General features: G+C 41.5%; 1 protein-coding gene across 1 annotated transcript; it reads left to right on the top strand.

Moving 5' to 3' along the window:
* The first annotated feature begins 4,694 nt into the window (after nucleotides 1-4,694).
* On the top strand, nucleotides 4,695-15,423 carry LOC125455134 (probable G-protein coupled receptor 139). The gene is made up of 5 exons (XM_059648846.1): nucleotides 4,695-4,730; nucleotides 4,995-5,186; nucleotides 8,631-8,709; nucleotides 9,419-10,281; nucleotides 15,310-15,423. The coding sequence occupies exons 1-5, from the start codon at nucleotides 4,695-4,697 to the stop codon at nucleotides 15,421-15,423; spliced, it is 1,284 nt and encodes a 427-aa protein (XP_059504829.1).
* Nucleotides 15,424-19,311: the final 3,888 nt, after the last annotated feature.

Below are 19,311 nucleotides of genomic sequence, written 5' to 3'. Positions count from 1 at the left end.
CAAAGCCTAATTTAGAAATTACAGCAAATATGAGGCCATTCATTCCAATAGTTTTCGGTAACTGTTCATGCTTCATATCAACTTCATCCATCTAACTTTAGCTCACCATTTTAAATTATACTTTTGTTCAAATTTCTTTTGGATTCCCCTGTCTGGCAAGCTCACACTATGTATGCTGGTTTGATATATTGTACAGATCATGAGGAGAAAAGTCATCTCTCAAACCAGAATATGTGGCACTTGATAATGAGACAAAGAGCAAACTTCCTTTCGGTCGCTTCATTCCACAACCCTGGTAGGCAGGTGATAGAAGGATGATTTTTGTGGTTGACTAATCACAGAAACCAACACCTCCAAATGAGTCTATAACTGATCCAATCATGAGACAAGACAATCACCCAGTTAAGGGGAGCTAAAAACACATGTTCCTCCAAACCATGATAATAAAATGTGAGGCTGGATGAACACAGCAGGCCAAGCAGCATCTCAGGAGCACTCCTGAGATGCTGCTTGGCCTGCTGTGTTCATCCAGCCTCACATTTTATTATCTTGGAATCTCCAGCATCTGCAGTTCCCATTATCTCTTCCTCCAAACCATGGGCTATTTTTACAAGTCAATCCCTAAATCCCAAACCTTCTGGATCCCAAATGTTTGACACAAAACAAGTTATCATTGCATATTGTAGGAGGTTTTCTACATGGAAGGAAAACCTACACAGGATCCACATTAAGAGAGAGATAGTTTGATGTTCAATGTTTGATTGATATTCAAGAACAGAATGACAAGCTGAATTTTTACACAAATGCAAAACACCCATCTTCATTCTCTTACCAGGAACTCCAAATATTCCAAGAATATGATAGTAAATGAAAGTTGTCTGCTGAATTAATGAGAAATCCATCAGTTCCATCTTGGAGGGAACAAGAATGTGAAACCAATCAGTGACAACAGACCTGAAACACCAGACATTCTTCATTCTTATCAGCATCTTATATAAAACAATTAATTCCCCCATGCTTCCGTTAGTTTTTAGAGGTAGCAGAATTAGTTCAGCGTCTTTGAACAAATATTTTTAATTCATGTCCCCAGGGACCACGCAATATATTTATACAGTTTGAAAAGTAACAATTCGAAAAAAGAATATTGTTCTGAAAATAACCATATTATTGGGTATTTACAAATTGAAAAAGAATGTACAACCTTTTGCAAAAGTAATGTTTCATATCGCACTGTCCTTTGGGAATATATTAAATAATTAAATCTGGAACTTTTGATTGAATGGAATTGATGTTCATGGTAGGACTTTGAAATAATTGTGCCCTGTATTGATGACAATATTCAGAGAGGTCTATATCAAACAACAACCTTTCTCTGTCCCACAAAAGTAGTTTTTCACCTCAAATCTGAGGGCTCACATCACAAATCCTCCAGAAGAGAAAGATAAATATCCGTCATCGAGTCATTGTTTAACACTTCTGGCTGAGGCTGACGGAGTCCCTTCATTCCATGGGTCACAACATAAAATAAAAAGATGTTTTCCATTTACCAAGATGACTGACTAGACACAGGGTTAAACAAAAAGATCTGTCAACCTGGTTTCCTAATAAACACAATTATGGACAAAAACAGAAGTACTGGCAAAGCTCAGCAGGTCTGGCAGCATCTGAGAAGAAAAAATATCAGAGCTAAGCCTCGGGTCGGTGACTGTTTCTCAGAACTTTTTGTTCCTGGATTACAGCATCCACAGTTCTTTCGGTTTTTAAACACAGTTTTGGGTTTAGTATCAAAATGAATGTATATAATTATCTTGTAGTAATTGGCTAACAAAAACAGCCCATAATGTAAAATATTAATGTTTATCCCTCTAAGTAACTTGGCAAAACATACACAAATATGTGTGTAATTCTGGAAGAAAAAACAGAAATGAAGATTTCTGTGCAGAGGCCAACTTTCGGAACATTAAAAACACTTTGGCCAATGGGATATTCTTGAATGTAAAAGGATAAAGTGGGCCTTGTTGAGTGAAATTCCCAATATGCACAATAAATATTTAATGGCCTCTTCCAAATAAAGCACTTCAGGCACATCCACAAACTCAAAATACCTTCCTTTCTTACATACCTTCAAACTTTAACTCCTTTAAATTATATTTACAGTAGAATGTCACGAGAACATACTCTGTTGTTATTAATTTACCTGGGTCTTGTCCAGAAAGAAAATTATGTTCCTAACTTCTAAGATACATGCAACATAGATGGTTTTGAAATGGACAATAAAAAGTGAGCATTGCGCGACAAAGATAACACTAAGAATATATGTTTTTGTGCCAGTTGCAGAAGATAATGGGACAGTACATTGGCTCAGTGGTTAGCACTGCAGCCTCACAGCACCAGGGACCCAGGTTCGATTCTAGCCTCAGGCGACTGTCTGTATGAAGTTTGCACGTTTTCCCCGTGTCTGTGTGGGTTTCGTCCCACAGTTCAAAGATGTGCAGGTTGGGTAGACTGGCCATGCTAAATTGCCCAGAGTATTCAGGGGTGTGTACTTTAGGTGGGTCAGCCATGGGAAATGCAGGGTTACAGGGATAGGGTAGCGGGTGGGTCTGGGATGCTCTTCAGAGAGTCAGATGGCCTGCTTCTACAACATAGGGATTCTATGATCCTACAAATTAACCCATCAAAAAGAGATTCAAAATATAAAACCACTTGTCAATTAATGCACACATTCTGTTGACTGGTTATTCACCAAAACGCCAATTCAGGGGCCTCCCCACCAACACAGCAATGGTCTCTAACTTCAAATCCTTGTGTGGACAGCAAAAACATTGATGGTGTGGACGTGTGACAGGCACTGACCTCAGGTAACAGATCTTACTGCATTGGATTTTCCGAGGTGTAACAACCACAAGGAGGGTGTTGCAGTGGGGGTGAGGGGCGTCAGCGCTCAGAATGGGGTTGGGGGTGGCTTGTTGGGAGGCACAGTGTTAGGCTGTGTCGGGATAAGTGTAAGGGGTTGGGTCTGCACCAGAGGTGACAGGGGGTCGGGTCAGTTCAGTGTGGACTTAGAATGTTGGATGGAGTTCAGTGCTGGGTGTGGGGCTGCGTGCCTGTGGGGAATATCCTGATGGAGGCAGGAGATGTTGGATAAATGGCGCTGAGGTAAGTATGCTGTCAGTTTTGTACCGACTCAGGGATTGGACAATGTATTAAATAGTTTAAATTTCCCTGAGTAACCATTTTATTTAATTGAATCAGAACCATCCAAGACTCTGATTTAAACAGAACTTGCAAAGTCTTCCAAGTGTGCAGGAGTTCCTCAGGGTAAAAAAAGACAATTTCCTGGATACTTTCTTCAGTGTAAGCTCTGTTGGAGTTCTGCAGGGTTCCTATGTACAATCTCCAAGTACCGTGCAATAGTAACTTTTAAAGCAGTAATTTCTTCACTCAAGCGACATGGATGTCACTGACCGGGCCAGCAGTTGTTGCCTGTTTGTAGCTGTCTCCTTGAGAATGTGGTGGCGAACTGTCTTCTTCAATGGCTGCAGTCCACCTGCTGTAGACCCTCAATTTAAAGTTTTTTAGAAGAATGATAGCTGGTGTGTTTGGTTGCTGACATTTTGTCACCCTGCTCGGTAACACTGTCAGTGCGCCTCTCGTGAAGCGTTGGTGTTCTGTCTCGCTTGTTATTTATATGCCTCGGTTTGCTGGGGTGGTTGGCATCACTTCTGGCTCTGTTTCTCAGTGGTTTGTCCGTCAGCTACAGTTCAATGTGTTTGTAGATGGTGTTCCGGTTGGAATGCCAGCCTCCATGAATTCCCTGGCGTGTCTCTGTTTGGTTTGTGCGATTGTGGATGTGTTATCCCAGTCAAATTCGTGTCCCTCATTGTCCGTGTGTAGTGAGACGAGAGAGAACTGGTCATGTCTCTTGGTGGCTAGTTGGTGTTCATGTATCCCCATTGACAGTTTTCTTCCAGTTTGGCTGATCTAATGTTTCGCACTATCCTTGCACGGCATTTTGTATACTGCGTTAGTTTTAATGGGTGTGGCGATGGGATCCTTTATGTTCACCAGCAGCTGTCACAAGCCACTGCCACAAACCAACAACCACCCTGCGGCACCTTGTCTGCTTCCTCACATACTGCTGCAGGGCTCACTGCCTGCAGTGTTCAGGGGCATGAGGGCTCGCTGCTCTGCGACCTGCTGCCAGCTGCCGTGCTGACCGGAGACAAGAAGAAAGCAAAAAGGGAGAAGAAAGGGAAAAGGCAGGAAAAGAAGAGGCAGAGCAGAGGAGCTCCAACAGGGCTGCCCCCCTCTGCCGCCATCTTGTCCAGCCACCCGTTGGCACTTCTGGCTGAAGATTGCTGTGAATGCTTCAGCATTATCTTTTGCACTGATGTGCTGGGCTCTTCCATCACTGACAACAGGGATATTTGTGGAGTCTCCTCCAGTCAGTTGTTGAATTGTCCACCACCATCTATGACCGGATGTGGCAGGACTATTGGACTTAGATCTGATCCATTAGTTGTGGGATTGCTTAGCTCTGTCGCTCACTTCCAGCTTTCAGCTTTCCAGCAATCCTGTTTGGTAGCATCACCAGGCTGACATCTCATTTTACGGCATGCCGTCCTGAACTCTCCATTGAGCCAGGATTGACACCTTTGGCCTGATGGGGACAGTTGACAGGAGAATGGGCCATGAGGTCGCAGGTTGTACTGGAGGAGAGTCAGAGAGTAACACAACACACAGACAGACCCCTCCTTCGAACCAGTCCATGCGGACTATAATCCCTAACTAAACTATTCCACCTGCCAGTGCTTGGGCCATATCCCTCCAACCATTTCTTATTCATGTACTTAGCCAGATGTCCTTTAAACACCATGATTCAACCTGGATCCGTCACTTCCTCTGGAAGTCTGCTCCACACATTAACCCCTTCCTGTGTAGAAAATAATGGCCCTCATGTCGTTTTTAAATCTTTCTCCTCTCGCTGCCAGGATTGTGGGGCCGAAGGGAAACTGAAGTTTCACCTGCAGCCCCTTCAAAACAGTAAACGCGGGCCTCAGGCAGACACACTGAGGGTCAACGTGGAAGGCTGTGTTGCAGGTGGGCTGGAGCCTGATGAACTCTCCAAGTCCCCTGTTGTACGGGAGGGGCATGAGCTGCGCTCTCCAGCCCAGGTCGCCGATGTAAGGGGAGCCTTCCGCTGGGGACCCAGGATGCTAAACATTCCGCCATGGTGTACCCTGGCCGTGGCGGGTGTGCGGCATCAGCCCGTGTAAATAACACCCCCGTGCAGTTGGAAAGGGCAGTCGGAGGGTATCCCTCAGGCGGCTCACATTGTGTGGCACCGTGTCCCGAGGAACGGACTGCGGTCTGGGGGACGTTGTGAAGAATCATCAGGAGATGTAGAGAATTCTTGAAGAAGTTAAACTTTTATTTGCAAACAAAAGCTGTGATAATCAGAAAATGGTTTCTCAATCGCCCCCGACCTTCGGGGCTTGTTATTTTTTATACCTTTTTAGTTTTCATGCTTTTCTGAGGTTATCAGCATGACCAATTATGTTAGCTTGTGTAATCTCTCTGAAGCTATTCATCTTCTGAATCACTTTCTGCCACAGAGAATTGTATTGTAGGATTGACTTGTATTTGGAAGAGAGCAGACATGTTAAGGATACTGAACATGGCTTTATGCAGTGGAGTTCATGCCTCACAAATTTGCCTGAGATTTCTGAGGAAGTGGTGGAGATGGATAAAGGGCTGGGAGTGTTATGTATGATGTTGGGGGTGCTTGCTGCCCCTTTAAAAGTGTGGGTCAGGTGACCCAGAGTGGGATCTCTGGATCAGTCCAGGATTACCTGTGTAACTGTAAAGGTGTGTCAGAATTTGTTCCCTGGTTCAAGTTCTACGGGCCTATCTCATGGTCTGTTTATAATTTATAATTTGACCACGAACTGAGCAGGCAGTAGATGTTGACTATGTGGACGTGACTAACGCATTTGACAAGGTCCGTCATGGTTGGCTGGTCCAGAGGATAGAGTAACATGGGATCCCTGGTGAGTTGGCAGATTAGATACAAAATTGGCTTTGTCATAGAAGACAGAGGGTCATTGCAATGGAATTATTTTTCAAACTGCAGATCTGTGACATGTGGTGTCCCACAAGGATCTGTGCTGTGATCTCTGTTGTTCATAAATGATTGGATACAAATGTAACTGGTTTGATGAGTAAGTTTGCAGATGACACAAAGATCATTGAAGTTGTGGACGGTCAGGAAGGCTGTCAATAGATACAACAGTATATGGATCAGTTGGAAATTTGGGTGAAGAAATGACAGATGGAGTTTAATCAGGACAAGTGGTAGATGAATATGTAAAATTAGCTCACGTGGGATTCAGGATGAGCTTGCCAATTGGATACAAAATTGGCTTGATGGGAGGAGACATAGGATGGTGGTCAAAGATTGTTTTCCCTGTAGAGAGCAGTATTTTGGGAGCCTGCACTCTGCGGCTGCTCTCATTGGAATGTTAAAGCTGAAAGACAACATCTATTGCAGCTGGGAGCAGCTGAAGCTGGTTAAGGCCTAGAGCCTGGGACCTGTGGTGCTGAAGCCTGTCTGGAGGGACTCAAACCAGGGATTCTCGGTTGTTGCTATTGCCTTTGGGCAATTTAGCATGGCCAATCTACCTAACCTGCACATCTTTGAACTGTGGGACGAAACCCACACAGACACGGGGAAAACGTGCAAACTTCATACAGACAGTCGCCTGAGGCTAGAATCGAACCTGGGTCCCTGGTGCTGTGAGGCTGCAGTGCTAACCCCTGAACCAATGTACTGTCCCATTATCTTCTGCAACTGGCACAAAAACATATATTCTTAGTGTTATCTTTGTCGCACAATGCTCACTTTTCATTGTCCATTTCAAAACCATCTATGTTGCATGTATCTTAGAAGTTAGGAACATAATTTTCTTTCTGGACAAGACCCAGGTAAATTAATAACAACAGAGTATGTTCTCGTGACATTCTACTGTAAATATAATTTAAAGGAGTTAAAGTTTGAAGGTATGTAAGAAAGGAAGGTATTTTGAGTTTGTGGATGTGCCTGAAGTGCTTTATTTGGAAGAGGCCATTAAATATTTATTGTGCATATTGGGAATTTCACTCAACAAGGCTGTTTGAAATCTCACGACTGGTGAAAACTGCTTGCTTTGCGATAGAGCCTGCTTGGTGAGGCTCTTGATTTATCTGGTCCAGTTGGAGGAAAGCCTGCCAACAGGAAGTTGAGTTGTAGAAAAGCATGCTATGAACAAGCTGCCCAGCATTTTATTTTCCTCTCTGAAAAGAAAACCCTTTGTACCACCTCGGAGTGAAACCCATTCATTCCTTTGAATTTGTGGTTGAAGAAAACATCTGAAGATTATATTTCCTGAATGAGCTATACCTACAAGGTCGAGAGGCAACCCATGCACGGTGATTGACTTGACAACACACAATAGAACATCAGGGGAACAGGCTTTGGAACATGCTCCACTTTATCCTTTTACATTCAAGAATATCCCATTGGCCAAAGTGTTTTTAATGTTCCGAAAGTTGGCCTCTGCACAGAAATCTTCATTTCTTTTTTTTCTTCCAGAATTACACACATATTTGTGTATGTTTTGCCAAGTTACTTAGAGGGATAAACATTAATATTTTACATTATGGGCTGTTTTTGTTAGCCAATTACTACAAGATAATTATATACATTCATTTTGATACTAAACCCAAAACTGTGTTTAAAAACCAAAAGAACTGAGGATGCTGTAATCCAGGAACAAAAAGTTCTGAGAAACAGTCACCGACCCGAGACTTAGCTCTGATATTTTTTCTTCTCAGATGCTGCCAGACCTGCTGAGCTTTGCCAGTACTTCTGTTTTTGTCCATAATTGTGTTTATTAGGAAACCAGGATGACAGATCTTTTTGTTTAACCCTGTGTCTAGTCAGTCATCTTGGTAAATGGAAAACATCTTTTTATTTTATGTTGTGACCCATGGAATGAAGGGACTCCTTCAGCCTCAGCCAGAAGTGTTAAACAATGACCCGATGACAGATATTCAGTCTTTCTCTTCTGGAGGATTTGTGATATGAGCCCTCAGATTTGAGATGAAAAACTATTTTTGTGGGACAGAGAAAGCTTTTTGTTTGGTATAAACCTCTCTGAATATTGTCATCAATACAGGGCACAATTATTGCAAAGACCTAACAGATGCATCAATTCCATTCAACTGAAAATTCCAGATTTAATCAATTAATATAGTCCCAAAGGACAATTTCAAACTTTACTTTTGCAGAATGTGGAACATTCTTTTTCAATTCGTGAATACCCAATAATTAATTATGGTTATTTTCAGAACAACATTCTCTGTTTGGAATTGTTACTTTTCAAACTGTATAAATATATTGCATGGTCCCTGGTGACATGAATTAAAAGTATTTGTTCAAAGACGCTGAACTAATTCTGCTACCTCTAAAAACTAACGGAAGCATGGGGGAATTAATTGTTTTATATAAGATGCTGATAAGAATGAAGAATGTCTGGTGTTTCAGGTCTGTTGTTATTGATTGGTTTCAACTTCGTGTCCCCTCCAAGATGAAGCTGATGGACCTCTCATTAATTGAGCAGACAGCTTTCATTTACTATCATATCCTTGGAATATTTGGAGTTCCTGGTAAGAGAATGAAGATGGGTGTTTTGTATTTGTCTAAAAATTCAGACGTTAGTTCTGTTCTTGATGTTTCAATCAAACATTGAACATCAAACTGTCTCTCTCTTAATGTGGATCCTGTGTAGGTTTTTCTTCCATGTAGAAAACCTCTGACAATATGCAATAATAACCTGTCTTGCATCAAACATTTGGGATCCAGAAGGTTTGGGATTTAAGGATTGACTTGTAAAAATGTCCCATGGTTTGATGGAACAGGTGATTTCAGCTCCCGACAACTGGGTGTTGGTCTTGTCTTTTGATTGGATCAGTTATAGACTCATTTGGAAGTGTTGGTTTCTGTGATTAGTCAACCACAAAAATCATCCTTCTATCACCTGCCTACCAGGGTTGTGGAATGAAGCGACCAAAAGGAGGTTTGCTCTTTGTCTCATTATCAAGTGCCACATATTCTGGTTTGAGAAACGAGTTTTCTCCTCATGATCTGTACAGTATTTCAAACCAGCATACATAGTGTGATCTTGCCAGACAAGGGAATCAAAAAGATATTTGAACAAAAGTATATCTTATAATGGTGAGCTAAAGTTGGATGGAGGAAGTTGATATGAAGCATGAACAGTTACCGAAAACTATTGGAATGAATGGCCTCATATTTGCTGTAATTTCTAAATTAGGCTTTGCAACTAATGTGGAGATGTAACTCTGTTCTTTGTAGCTAACATCCTGACAATTGTCATTCTGGTTCGAGGAGGCTGTGGTCTGTCCAAGGGTATCACTCTTTACTTGGTGGGTATGACTATTGTTGACTTGCTGGTCATTATTTTCAATGTGATGATGTATTACATATTTTATTACTATTTCCCGTTTTCAATTTTACACTACACCTCCACAGTGAGCATCAATGAGGTTATCAATTATGTGCTTGTTGACTACTCTGTCTGGTTGACGGTCGCTTTCACTGTCGATCGCTTTGTCCTCATTAGTTGTCAAAAGCTCAGTGAGAAGTATTGCAGGGAGAAGCCTGCAGCTGTGATTATAACAATCCTCGGTGTTGTATCGTGCATCAAAAATATTCCACTGTACTTTGCTTTTGAACCTGGCTATATAATTGACGGTATGGAGTGGACTGTTGATTTCAAGCCAGAATATTTTACATGGCCAGGATGGATAACCTTTGACTGGATTGATATAATTTTAAACCCACTGTTGCCATACTTTCTCATTTTACTGCTCAACACTCTGACTGTCCGACACATTGTGATGGCCAATCGAACCCGCAGAGGACTGCAAGGTCAACGCAACACACAGAACAGCGATGATCCAGAGATCCAGAGCCGAAGGAAATCCATCATTTTACTGTTCGCCATTTCTGGCACTTTCATCGCGCTGTGGATGCCTCCTGTTGTGTTTTTTCTCATTTCCAGGATTACAGAACGTCATTTTGAGCCAGATCAATACACCGATCCATTACTTATTGCAGACTACGTCGCAGATATGTTTCAACTGCTTAGTTCCTGTACAAACACATGTATTTATGCATTGGCCCAGACTAAATTCAGGGAGAAGTTGAAAAATGCAGTAAGTTATCCATTTATTGCAGTTATGAAACTCGTCAAATAATCAAAGCAAACTGAAACACAGCATCACAACTGTCATCGTGTTTGACCAAACTTGAATTAAATGTTGTCCTCAAAATTGATACTTAATTACTGTCAGTGTCAGTCTCAATTCTGTGGTAACATTTCTCCTGTGTCACCAGCTGAAGTGTTCAACCACATAACTGAAGCAGGCATTGTACAGTCAGATGCCATTTAAGATGAGGAAATGATTCATAATAAATGATGCAGAGATAATCGTCCAATAGCTGGAAAGCTGTTCTGAAATCACATCACAACCTAATAGCTGGGGATGAGCATGAGATAATGTCCCCCAAGAGTAATTGCCCCCACACTGTTGATAGTGGGGATTCACAAAGGGTAATGCTAATGCATGTCATCAGATGATGGTGAGATTCTTGTTGGAGATGGCCACTTGTCTGGCTGGAATCTTGCTTATTACCATTTAACAGCCTGTGCTAGAATCTCATCCAGCTCTTGTTGTAAACATAAATGAACTGCACCAGTGTCAGATGAATGGTGCTGAACATTGTGTAATCCCCATGGAACAGTCCCCATTTATAGCCTCATGAAGAAAGTTAGATCAATGATGGAGCAGCTGAAAATGGTTGTTACAAGGGCTGCACCCTGAGGGACAAGAAAGAGGATGTGTAAGATTGACTTTATTGCATATTTGATGAAAATTTGTGGTTTTGAAGCATTTCAACCCAAACAGGAAGGAACAATATTAGAGCAACAGAGTTACTGGGAAAGTATTTTCTAACTCAAGAACATTTGCACAATGAATCAAAACCAATAAAGAGACATACTTGAAAAGCTATGCTTCGCCATGATATCTGGTAAGAATTCTGGAGAAATTGTATAAGTAAAATAACCTGGAGGCATCATGGGCTGGAAATAGTGGGGCACCATAATACAAAGCAGCCTACAAGAACTTTGGGAGAATTGCTGACCTCCTCCCAGCAGGGGGCTTGAGGGGCTGAATTGTCTATTGCTGCTGCTATTTCCTTTAAGGAGAAGGGACCTGCCGTGGCCAACATCAGCCCAAGCAGGGCATCCAGCTTAGGATGGGCCTCTGCCACCTCCTGTTAATTTTTTGAAGCATATAAGTGGGTGTTAATGAGTTGGGTCATCTGTTGCCTGTAAAATTGCAGCAGGGGTGGATGGTCTGCTGCAGGCACAGTGCCTGTTGAATTTAATGTGTGACATTCAAACCTGTTGGTTGCATGACATCCAACTCAGGGAACACACAGTGAGAGTTTGATTGCTTGAAGAAATGCCCATTCAGTTTGTCTGTAGAACATGATAATTTGGAATGTCCACAAGTGAGACACCAACAGACATGAATTAATAATATTTGTGAAATTCGGTGGACCCGTAAAACATCTTTTACTTTAATGTTTTGTCAGATAAACTGTGTCCTTAGTTTTCCAAGAAGCAGTCCATAAGGAATCTGTGACGTAAGACAATCGAATTGTTTCATTGTCTGTGGTGATAAATGCTGTAATGCTCGTTGCTCGCAACGCCAACATGTGAAGGACAGATACTCATGAAGAACCTCATCCAGCTGGTTCTGGTATTAACCGGTCATCGGTAATGGGTGATAGGAACAGATTCTTTCTCCTGCTTGGCTCCAGCGTGAATCTAACAAGCCCAATGAAATCTTTTAAAATGTTTTAAACCCAATTAAATCTTCTACCAGTTGTCACTTGACCAGTTTTGTTTCTCAATAAATATTTATTCCAGAGCCTTTTCTCTCACTAGCTTATTTTTCAGCAGACTTTTTATAACGTGGCCTCTTTTAAAATCATAGAACTATTCAGTTCATAAAGTATAAAACCTTAAAGATACACATGACAAGCCACTACCAAGAATATAAAGTAGCAAATACTCAGATTCCATTATATGGAAATAGACCCTTTGGCCCAATTCGTCCATGTCAAACACATTACCTGAACTGAACTAGTCTCATTTACCTGTGTTGAACAATACCCCTCTCAAACACTCCTTTCCATGTAAAAGAGTTCTATGTGTTTTTAATATCTTAGCACTGCACTCCCCACTAGTCTGGATGAGTGTAGCTTCAACAACACTCAGGAAGCTTGGCACCATCCAGGGCAAAGCAGCCCGCTTGATTGGCACTGCATCCACAAGCATTTACTCCCTCCATCACCAATGCTCGGTGGCAGCAGTGTGTGCTATCCACAAGAAGCACTGCAGAAATTCACCAAAGAACCTCAATCAGGACCTTCCAAATCCACAATCACTTCCATCTAGAAGGACAAAGGCATCAGACATATGGGAACACCACCACCTCCAAGTTCCCCTCCAAGTCGCACACCATCCTGACTTAGAAATATATCACCGTTCCTTCAGTGTCGCCGGGTAAAAATCCTAGAATTCCCTCCTTAATGGCATTGTGGATCAACCCAGAGCAGGAGGACTGCAGCAGTTCAGGAAGGCAGCTCACCACCACCTTCTCAATGGCAACTAGGGATGGGCAAGGAATGCTGGCCAGTCAGTCATGCCCACATCTCACAAATGAATAGAAAAAAAAAGTGTACCTGCGAGACTCCCTTGTTCTAAAGTGCTGAAAATGAATCTGTGGATTAGCTGCTGGGCTTATACTTTATATTGGCTTGTAATGTGTGTCTTTAAGGTTTTATACTTTATAAACTGAATGGTTTCTGATGTTCTCCTGTGATAATGTTGTTCTTCCCCTCTAAGGATTTCTCTGTGATTCTTCCTGTGTTCTGCTCCTAGCACTTTATCATAGCTTTCTCCAATGTTGCACCTTCTTAAGATTCTGATACATCTGACAACCACCCATCAATGTTTCCAACAAAATCTTCCCTCTTATGATTTCAGAGTTCCAGAGCTGTAATTTTCCACTAATCTGCAGAGACCATTCACTAAATTATACATGGATTCCCCTCAATGCTGAACTCTTCCAATAAATTCTGCTGTTTTGTGAGTTTAATTTGTTCTGATTGAAGTAATTCAATAGTCAGTTGGTCAGAGAGACTTTGGGTATTGCTGGGAAAATTATACGTTTTGTTGCAACATTTCATCTTAAAATTATCAGGACAATTCTCAAGAATATTAAATCAGTCGGAAAACCAACATGAGAGGAGAGTGTTGATTGGTTGGCAAGTGGACTCTGATTGGTCAAAGTGTTGACATGGAGAATGCACAAATTAATAAGGATTGACAGTTAACAACCCAAACTGTGTTTAAATTGTCAATCAGCCAGATTGATTCTGATTGGTTGAGATCCTGTCCTGATCAATAAATTGATGAGATAGTTCAGCTACTCTAACAACTGACTGACTGCATAAGCAGGTCTTGAAGCTCGAAAGACATTCAAGGTGCAAACATCAGTGATGTTCCTGGATCTCCATGACTCAGCCTATTTGGCCAGCTGAGGTGTTGTTGAACCATTCTCGATCATGGATATTGATGTTCCTACACCCAGAGTTCCAACTCCTGATCGATTAACCACATTTTTCTCTAATTTAGGTCTTTCTTTTTCTGTACAACTAACTCCCACATGGCTCACAGTACGTAAATTAAAAAGGTGGTAAGAAATAGGAACCAGAGCAGGCCATTTGATCCATTGAGACTCATCTGCCATTCACAGTGTTATGGCTTATCCAGTATTCCTCATGCAACTTTCCTCCCTTTTCCCCGTAACCTTTGATTGCCCTACTGCTCAAGAAGCTACCTATCTCAGCCTTAAATACACACAAAGACTCTTCCTCCTCAGCTCCCTGTGCCGAGGAGTTCCAAAGACTCGCAACCCTCTAAAAGAAGAAATTCTTCCTGATCTCAAAATTAAACTGTCATCCCTTTATTCTGAGTCTGTGCCATAAGGTCCTAGACTCTTCTTTGAGGGGAAACATCCTCTTGGTGTTTACCATGTCAAACCCCTTCAGAATCCCATAATCCCACTGAGATCACCTCTTACTCTACTAAATTCCAATGAGTAGAGTCCAAACCTGTTTAACCTTTGTTCGCACAGCATCTCCATTGTGTGGATCATTCTAGCGAACCTTCTCTGAACTGCTTCCAATGAAAAATGTATCAATTCTTAAATAAAAGGATCACAATACTCCAGATGTGGTCTCATTAGCACCTTGTACAGTTTCAGTAAGACTTCCCTATTATACTTTAATTACCTTGAAATAAGGGCCAATATTCCATTAGCATTCCTGATTACCTGCTGGACCTGAATGCTAGTTTTCTCTGTTTCATGCACAAGTACATCCAAGTCCCTGTGTGTTATAGTTTGCTGTAGTTTTTCTCCATTTAAACAATAAAGTTTGTTATTTTATCCTCGCTTACAAAAGGACCAACTTCACATTTTCCCACATTACACTCCATTTGCCAACATTTTGTCTATTTACTTTACCTATCAATGTCTCTCTCTAAACTGTCTCTATTCATCTCAATATGCATTTCAACCTATTTTGTGCGTCATCTGCAAATTTGGCTTCAGTACATTTGTTTCTTTCCTCCATGCTATCAATATACATTCTCAACAGTTGCCTTCCCAACACTTATCCCTGTGCAACCGTACTGGTCACAGGTCATCAATCTGCAAAAGAACACCTTATCCCCACTCACTGTTTCTTGCCCATTATCCAATTCTCTATCTGTTCCTATACACTGCCTCCAACACTGTGCACTCTTCTCTTATGACTTAACCATGAGTTAGGTATCTTGTCGAATACCTTCTGGAAGTCCAAATCTAGCGGTCCCCCTTGAAACACTCTGGTTGGGACTTCTTTGAGAAACTCACATAAATTAATCAGACACAATTCCCTTTCCATGAAGCCAATCTGACTCTGCTCAATTAGGTTATGGTTTTTCAAATGTGCTGCTGTTACGCCCTTAATACTTAACTCCGGTACCTTTCCAACAAGAGATATTTAGCAAATTGGCACAGAGTTACTCTTTTTATTTTGCCTTCCTCTCTTTTTGACTCGAGTGCCACTTGGCCGTTATCCAATCCTCTGGTACCTCTCCAGAAACTAATGATTTTTGGAAAATTGGAACCGATGCATCCAATATCTCTGCAGCTACCTCTTCCAGGATCCTATGATGCAAACCATCGGGGCGGAGACTCACCTGCATTAACCCCCTTTAGTTTCTCTAAAATTACTTTTGTAGTGATGGTGCTGGTACTTAATTCCTCCCCCATAATCATTCTTAATAATGCGATGTTCAAAGTATCTTCCACTGTGAAAATATCTGCTTAGCTATTCTGCCATTTCCTTGTTCCCTGTACCATCTCATCAGATTCATTTTCTAAGGGACATGTGTTCACTTTGGCTTCTTTTCTTTTTTTAGCTATTTACGAAACACTAGTTGACAATTTTTACATTCCTTACTAGCTTGCCCTCACTGTTTAATTTCTCTTTTTAGAACTAAGTTGCCATGACAACTTCAGAAATAGTGAGTTGGCCAATTATAGAACTTAGTGTGTCCATCTCTGACTTCAGTGAGCCCAGCTCAGACTTGAGTTCATCCATCTCTAACGCGAGCATGTCCATCTCACTCGAGCATGCCTATCTCATACTGGAGCATGCCCATCTCTAACTCGAGCGTGTCCATCTCTAACTCGAGCGTGTCCATCTCTAACTCGAGCGTCTCCATCTCAAACTCAAGCATGTCCATCTCTAACTGAACCCTGCCCCTCTCTAACTGAAGTGTGCCCATCACTAACATGAGCATGTTCATCTCTAACTGGAGTGTGCCCACCTCTAACTGGAGCATGTTCATCTCTAACTGGAGTGTTTCCATCTCTGACTCGAGCATGTCTATCTCTAACTCGAGCATTCCATTTCTCACTGGAGCATGCCCATCTCCAATTGGAGCGGGCCGATCTCTAACTGTAGCATGTCCATCTCTAACTCGAAGATGTCCATCTCTAACTGGAGTGTGCCCATCTCTAACTGAAGCATGCCCATCTCTAACTGGAGCATGCCCATCACTAACTGGAGTGTGTGGATCTTTAACTCAAGGGTGTCCATATCTAACTGGAGCATGTCCATCTGTAACTTGAGCGTTTCCATCTCTAACTTGAGTGTGCCTTGATCAGACTGGAGAGGGCACTCCTCAGATTCGAAAGGGCCAAGTGCAAACAGTAACAGGAACAATGCTGAAAGAGCATGGCAAGCATTCTGGAGCGTACGTCCTCAGTACTTTGGCTGCAGAGATCAAAGCCTTTCAGTATCCAACGACACCTAGACATTATGTGGAGTGAATAAAATTGGCTGAAGATTAGTATCTGTAATGCTGGGGACCTCTGGAGGAGGCAGAGATGGATTACCCCATTGATGCGAATGCTTCAGCTTTATCTTTTGCACTGATGTGCAGGGCTCTTACATCATTGAGGATGAGGATATCTGTGGAGCCTCCTCCTCCTCCATTGAGTTGTCCAATTGTCCACCACCATTCATGACTGGATGTGGCAGGACTGCAGAGCTTAGATCTGATCCATTGATTCTGAGATCACTTAGCTCTCTCACTTGCTACTGATGCGAATTACATGCACATAGTCCTGTTTCGTAGCTTCATTGGGTTGACATCTCATTTTTTATGTATGTCAGGTGGTGCTCTTGTCATGCCCTCCTGTACTCTCCATTGAATCAGGGTTGATGCCTTTGCCTGATGGTAATGGATGAGTGGGGTATATGGCACGCCGTGAGTTTACAGATTGTACTGTAGAACAATACTGCTGCTGTTAATGGCCCATAGTGCCTTGTGGGTGCCCAGTCTTGAGATGGTAGTCTTGATTTGTTCAAAGTATGCCCCTTTAACACAGTGATAGTGTCACACCACACAATGGATGGTATTGTCAATGTGATGGTGCTACTATGGAGAGGCTGTTATCTCATGCTCCAGTAAGTTTAACAAGCTTCAAGAAAGAGGTTTTATGTCTTGTAGTTCAAAGTATATACAACTCATAGTTTGGGGCAAGTACTAATGTACACAAACTACAGCCCACTTCTTGAAACATTCAGGTCCACGTCGGAGAAAAAAAGCAATGTAATTACTGATGTTCTCCCTATAGTTTAATGTCGGGACAGAGGGGAGTAAGAAGGTTCTGAATGATGATAGTTGTATAATGTATGAATTTGGTTAATCCGAGCTGTTTAATTTACTTTTAATGCTTATTTAATGCTCAAGAATACAATTCTTCTCAAATTAAAATCCTCTTTAATATATCAACACATTCCCAAGGATACAGAGCATTTACAGAGCTAAACACTTGAAAAGTAACCTCTTCTGAATTAATGATTTTTTTTTGGAAAAGTAGCCATCAATCGACAATCTGTAGATTCCAACTTCTTATATCTGTAGAAATTATACCGCCTAACACTTGTTACAGTTGTGTGAAAATGTTTCTGTTCAAAGGCCTCGAACTAATTCCACCGTCTCCAAAATCTAATTGAATCACAGGGCAGATTTAGATGCTTTATATAAAGGGCTGTCACAAAGGAGATTCATTTGTTGCTTCAGATCGATTTTCACAGATTGGGGTTGACTCCACTCTCTAAAAATGGAACTACCCACAATTGAATGGAGAGCTTTCATTTACTATCATCCTATTGCAATCTTTGGAGTTCCTGGGAAGAAACTGAAGCCACTTAGTTATTCATTTACTTGTTAATCACTCTTTAGCCTGCTTCTTGTTCTACTTTTCACTCAACCTATAAAATTTCCAATCTTGAAGTTAGATTTAGGTATTCCTTCAATAAACAGAAAGTTTTGCTACTTATGAAGTTTAAATTCATCAGAAAATGTCACGACATGTCGTAGATGAGGATTTTATGTGCTGATCCATGTTTGGAAGAAAGACATATTTCCAGGCCCATTTCTCCCAAAACTCTTTAGCCCTGCTTTCCCTGCTAACCATTCTCGATCATGGATATTGATGTTCCTACACCCAGATTTCCAACTCCAGATCCATTAACCACATTTTTTAAAAATTTAGGTCTTTCCTTTTCTGTACAACTAACTCCCACATGGCTTATAGAACTTAATCTTCCTTACTTCCATAGTCTTTTCCAGATTTCTATAATGTCCCTTACATTGGTGCATAGGAGCCACCCATAATGTGATAAGAAATAGGAGCCAGAACAGGCCATTTGATCCCTTGAGCCTCTTCTGCCTTACACAGTCTTAAGGCTTATCCAGCAACCTCAGGCAACTTTCTTCCCTTTTCCCCGTAACCTTTGATTGCCCTACTGCTCAAGAAGCTACCTATCTCAGGCTTAAATACACTCAAAGGCTCTGCCTCCTCAGCTCCCTATGCCAAGGAGTTCCAAAGACTCGCAGCCCTCTAAAAGAAGAAATTCTTCCTGTTCTCAAAATTAAACTGTCATCCCTTTATTCTGAGTCTGTGCCATAAGGTCCTAGACTCTTCTTTGAGGGGAAACATCCTCTTGGTGTTTACCATGTCAAACCCCTTAAGAATCCCATAATCCCACTGAGACCACCCCTCACTCTACTAAATTCCAATGAGTAGAGTCTAAACCTGTTTAACTTTTGCTCACACAGCATCTCCATTATGTGGATCATTCTAGCGAACCTTCTCTGAACTGCTTCCAATGAAAAATGTATCAATTCTTAAATAAAAGGATCACAATACTCCAGATGTGGTCTCATTAGCACCTTGTACAGTTTCAGTAAGACTTCCCTATTCTTATACTTTAATTACCTTGAAATAAGGGCCAATATTCCATTAGCATTCCTGATTACCTGCTGGACCTGAATGCTAGTTTTCTCTGTTTCATGCACAAGTACATCCAAGTCCCTGTGTGTTATAGTTTGCTGTAGTTTTTCTCCATTTAAACAATAAAGTTTGTTATTTTATTCTCGCTTACAAAAGGACCAACTTCACATTTTCCCACATTACACTCCATTTGCCAACATTTTGTCTATTTACTTTACCTATCAATGTCTCTCTCTAAACTGTCTCTAT

Source organism: Stegostoma tigrinum, chromosome 9 (genome assembly GCF_030684315.1).
Source record: "Stegostoma tigrinum isolate sSteTig4 chromosome 9, sSteTig4.hap1, whole genome shotgun sequence".
Lineage (NCBI taxonomy): Eukaryota > Metazoa > Chordata > Chondrichthyes > Orectolobiformes > Stegostomatidae > Stegostoma > Stegostoma tigrinum.
The sequence above is the reverse complement of the archived record's forward strand: the minus strand, read 5'-3'. Positions and strand labels throughout refer to the sequence as shown.

Excerpts from the sequence above, each read along its gene's own strand:
- LOC125455134 (XM_059648846.1), top strand. The coding sequence starts at position 4,695 with ATGAGGTCGCAGGTTGTACTGGAGGAGAGTCAGAGA. Across the intron at positions 4,731-4,994 it reads TACTGGAGGAGAGTCAGAGA|GATTGTGGGGCCGAAGGGAA; the intron begins GTAACACAACAC and ends TCTCGCTGCCAG. Across the intron at positions 8,710-9,418 it reads TGGAATATTTGGAGTTCCTG|CTAACATCCTGACAATTGTC; the intron begins GTAAGAGAATGA and ends TGTTCTTTGTAG.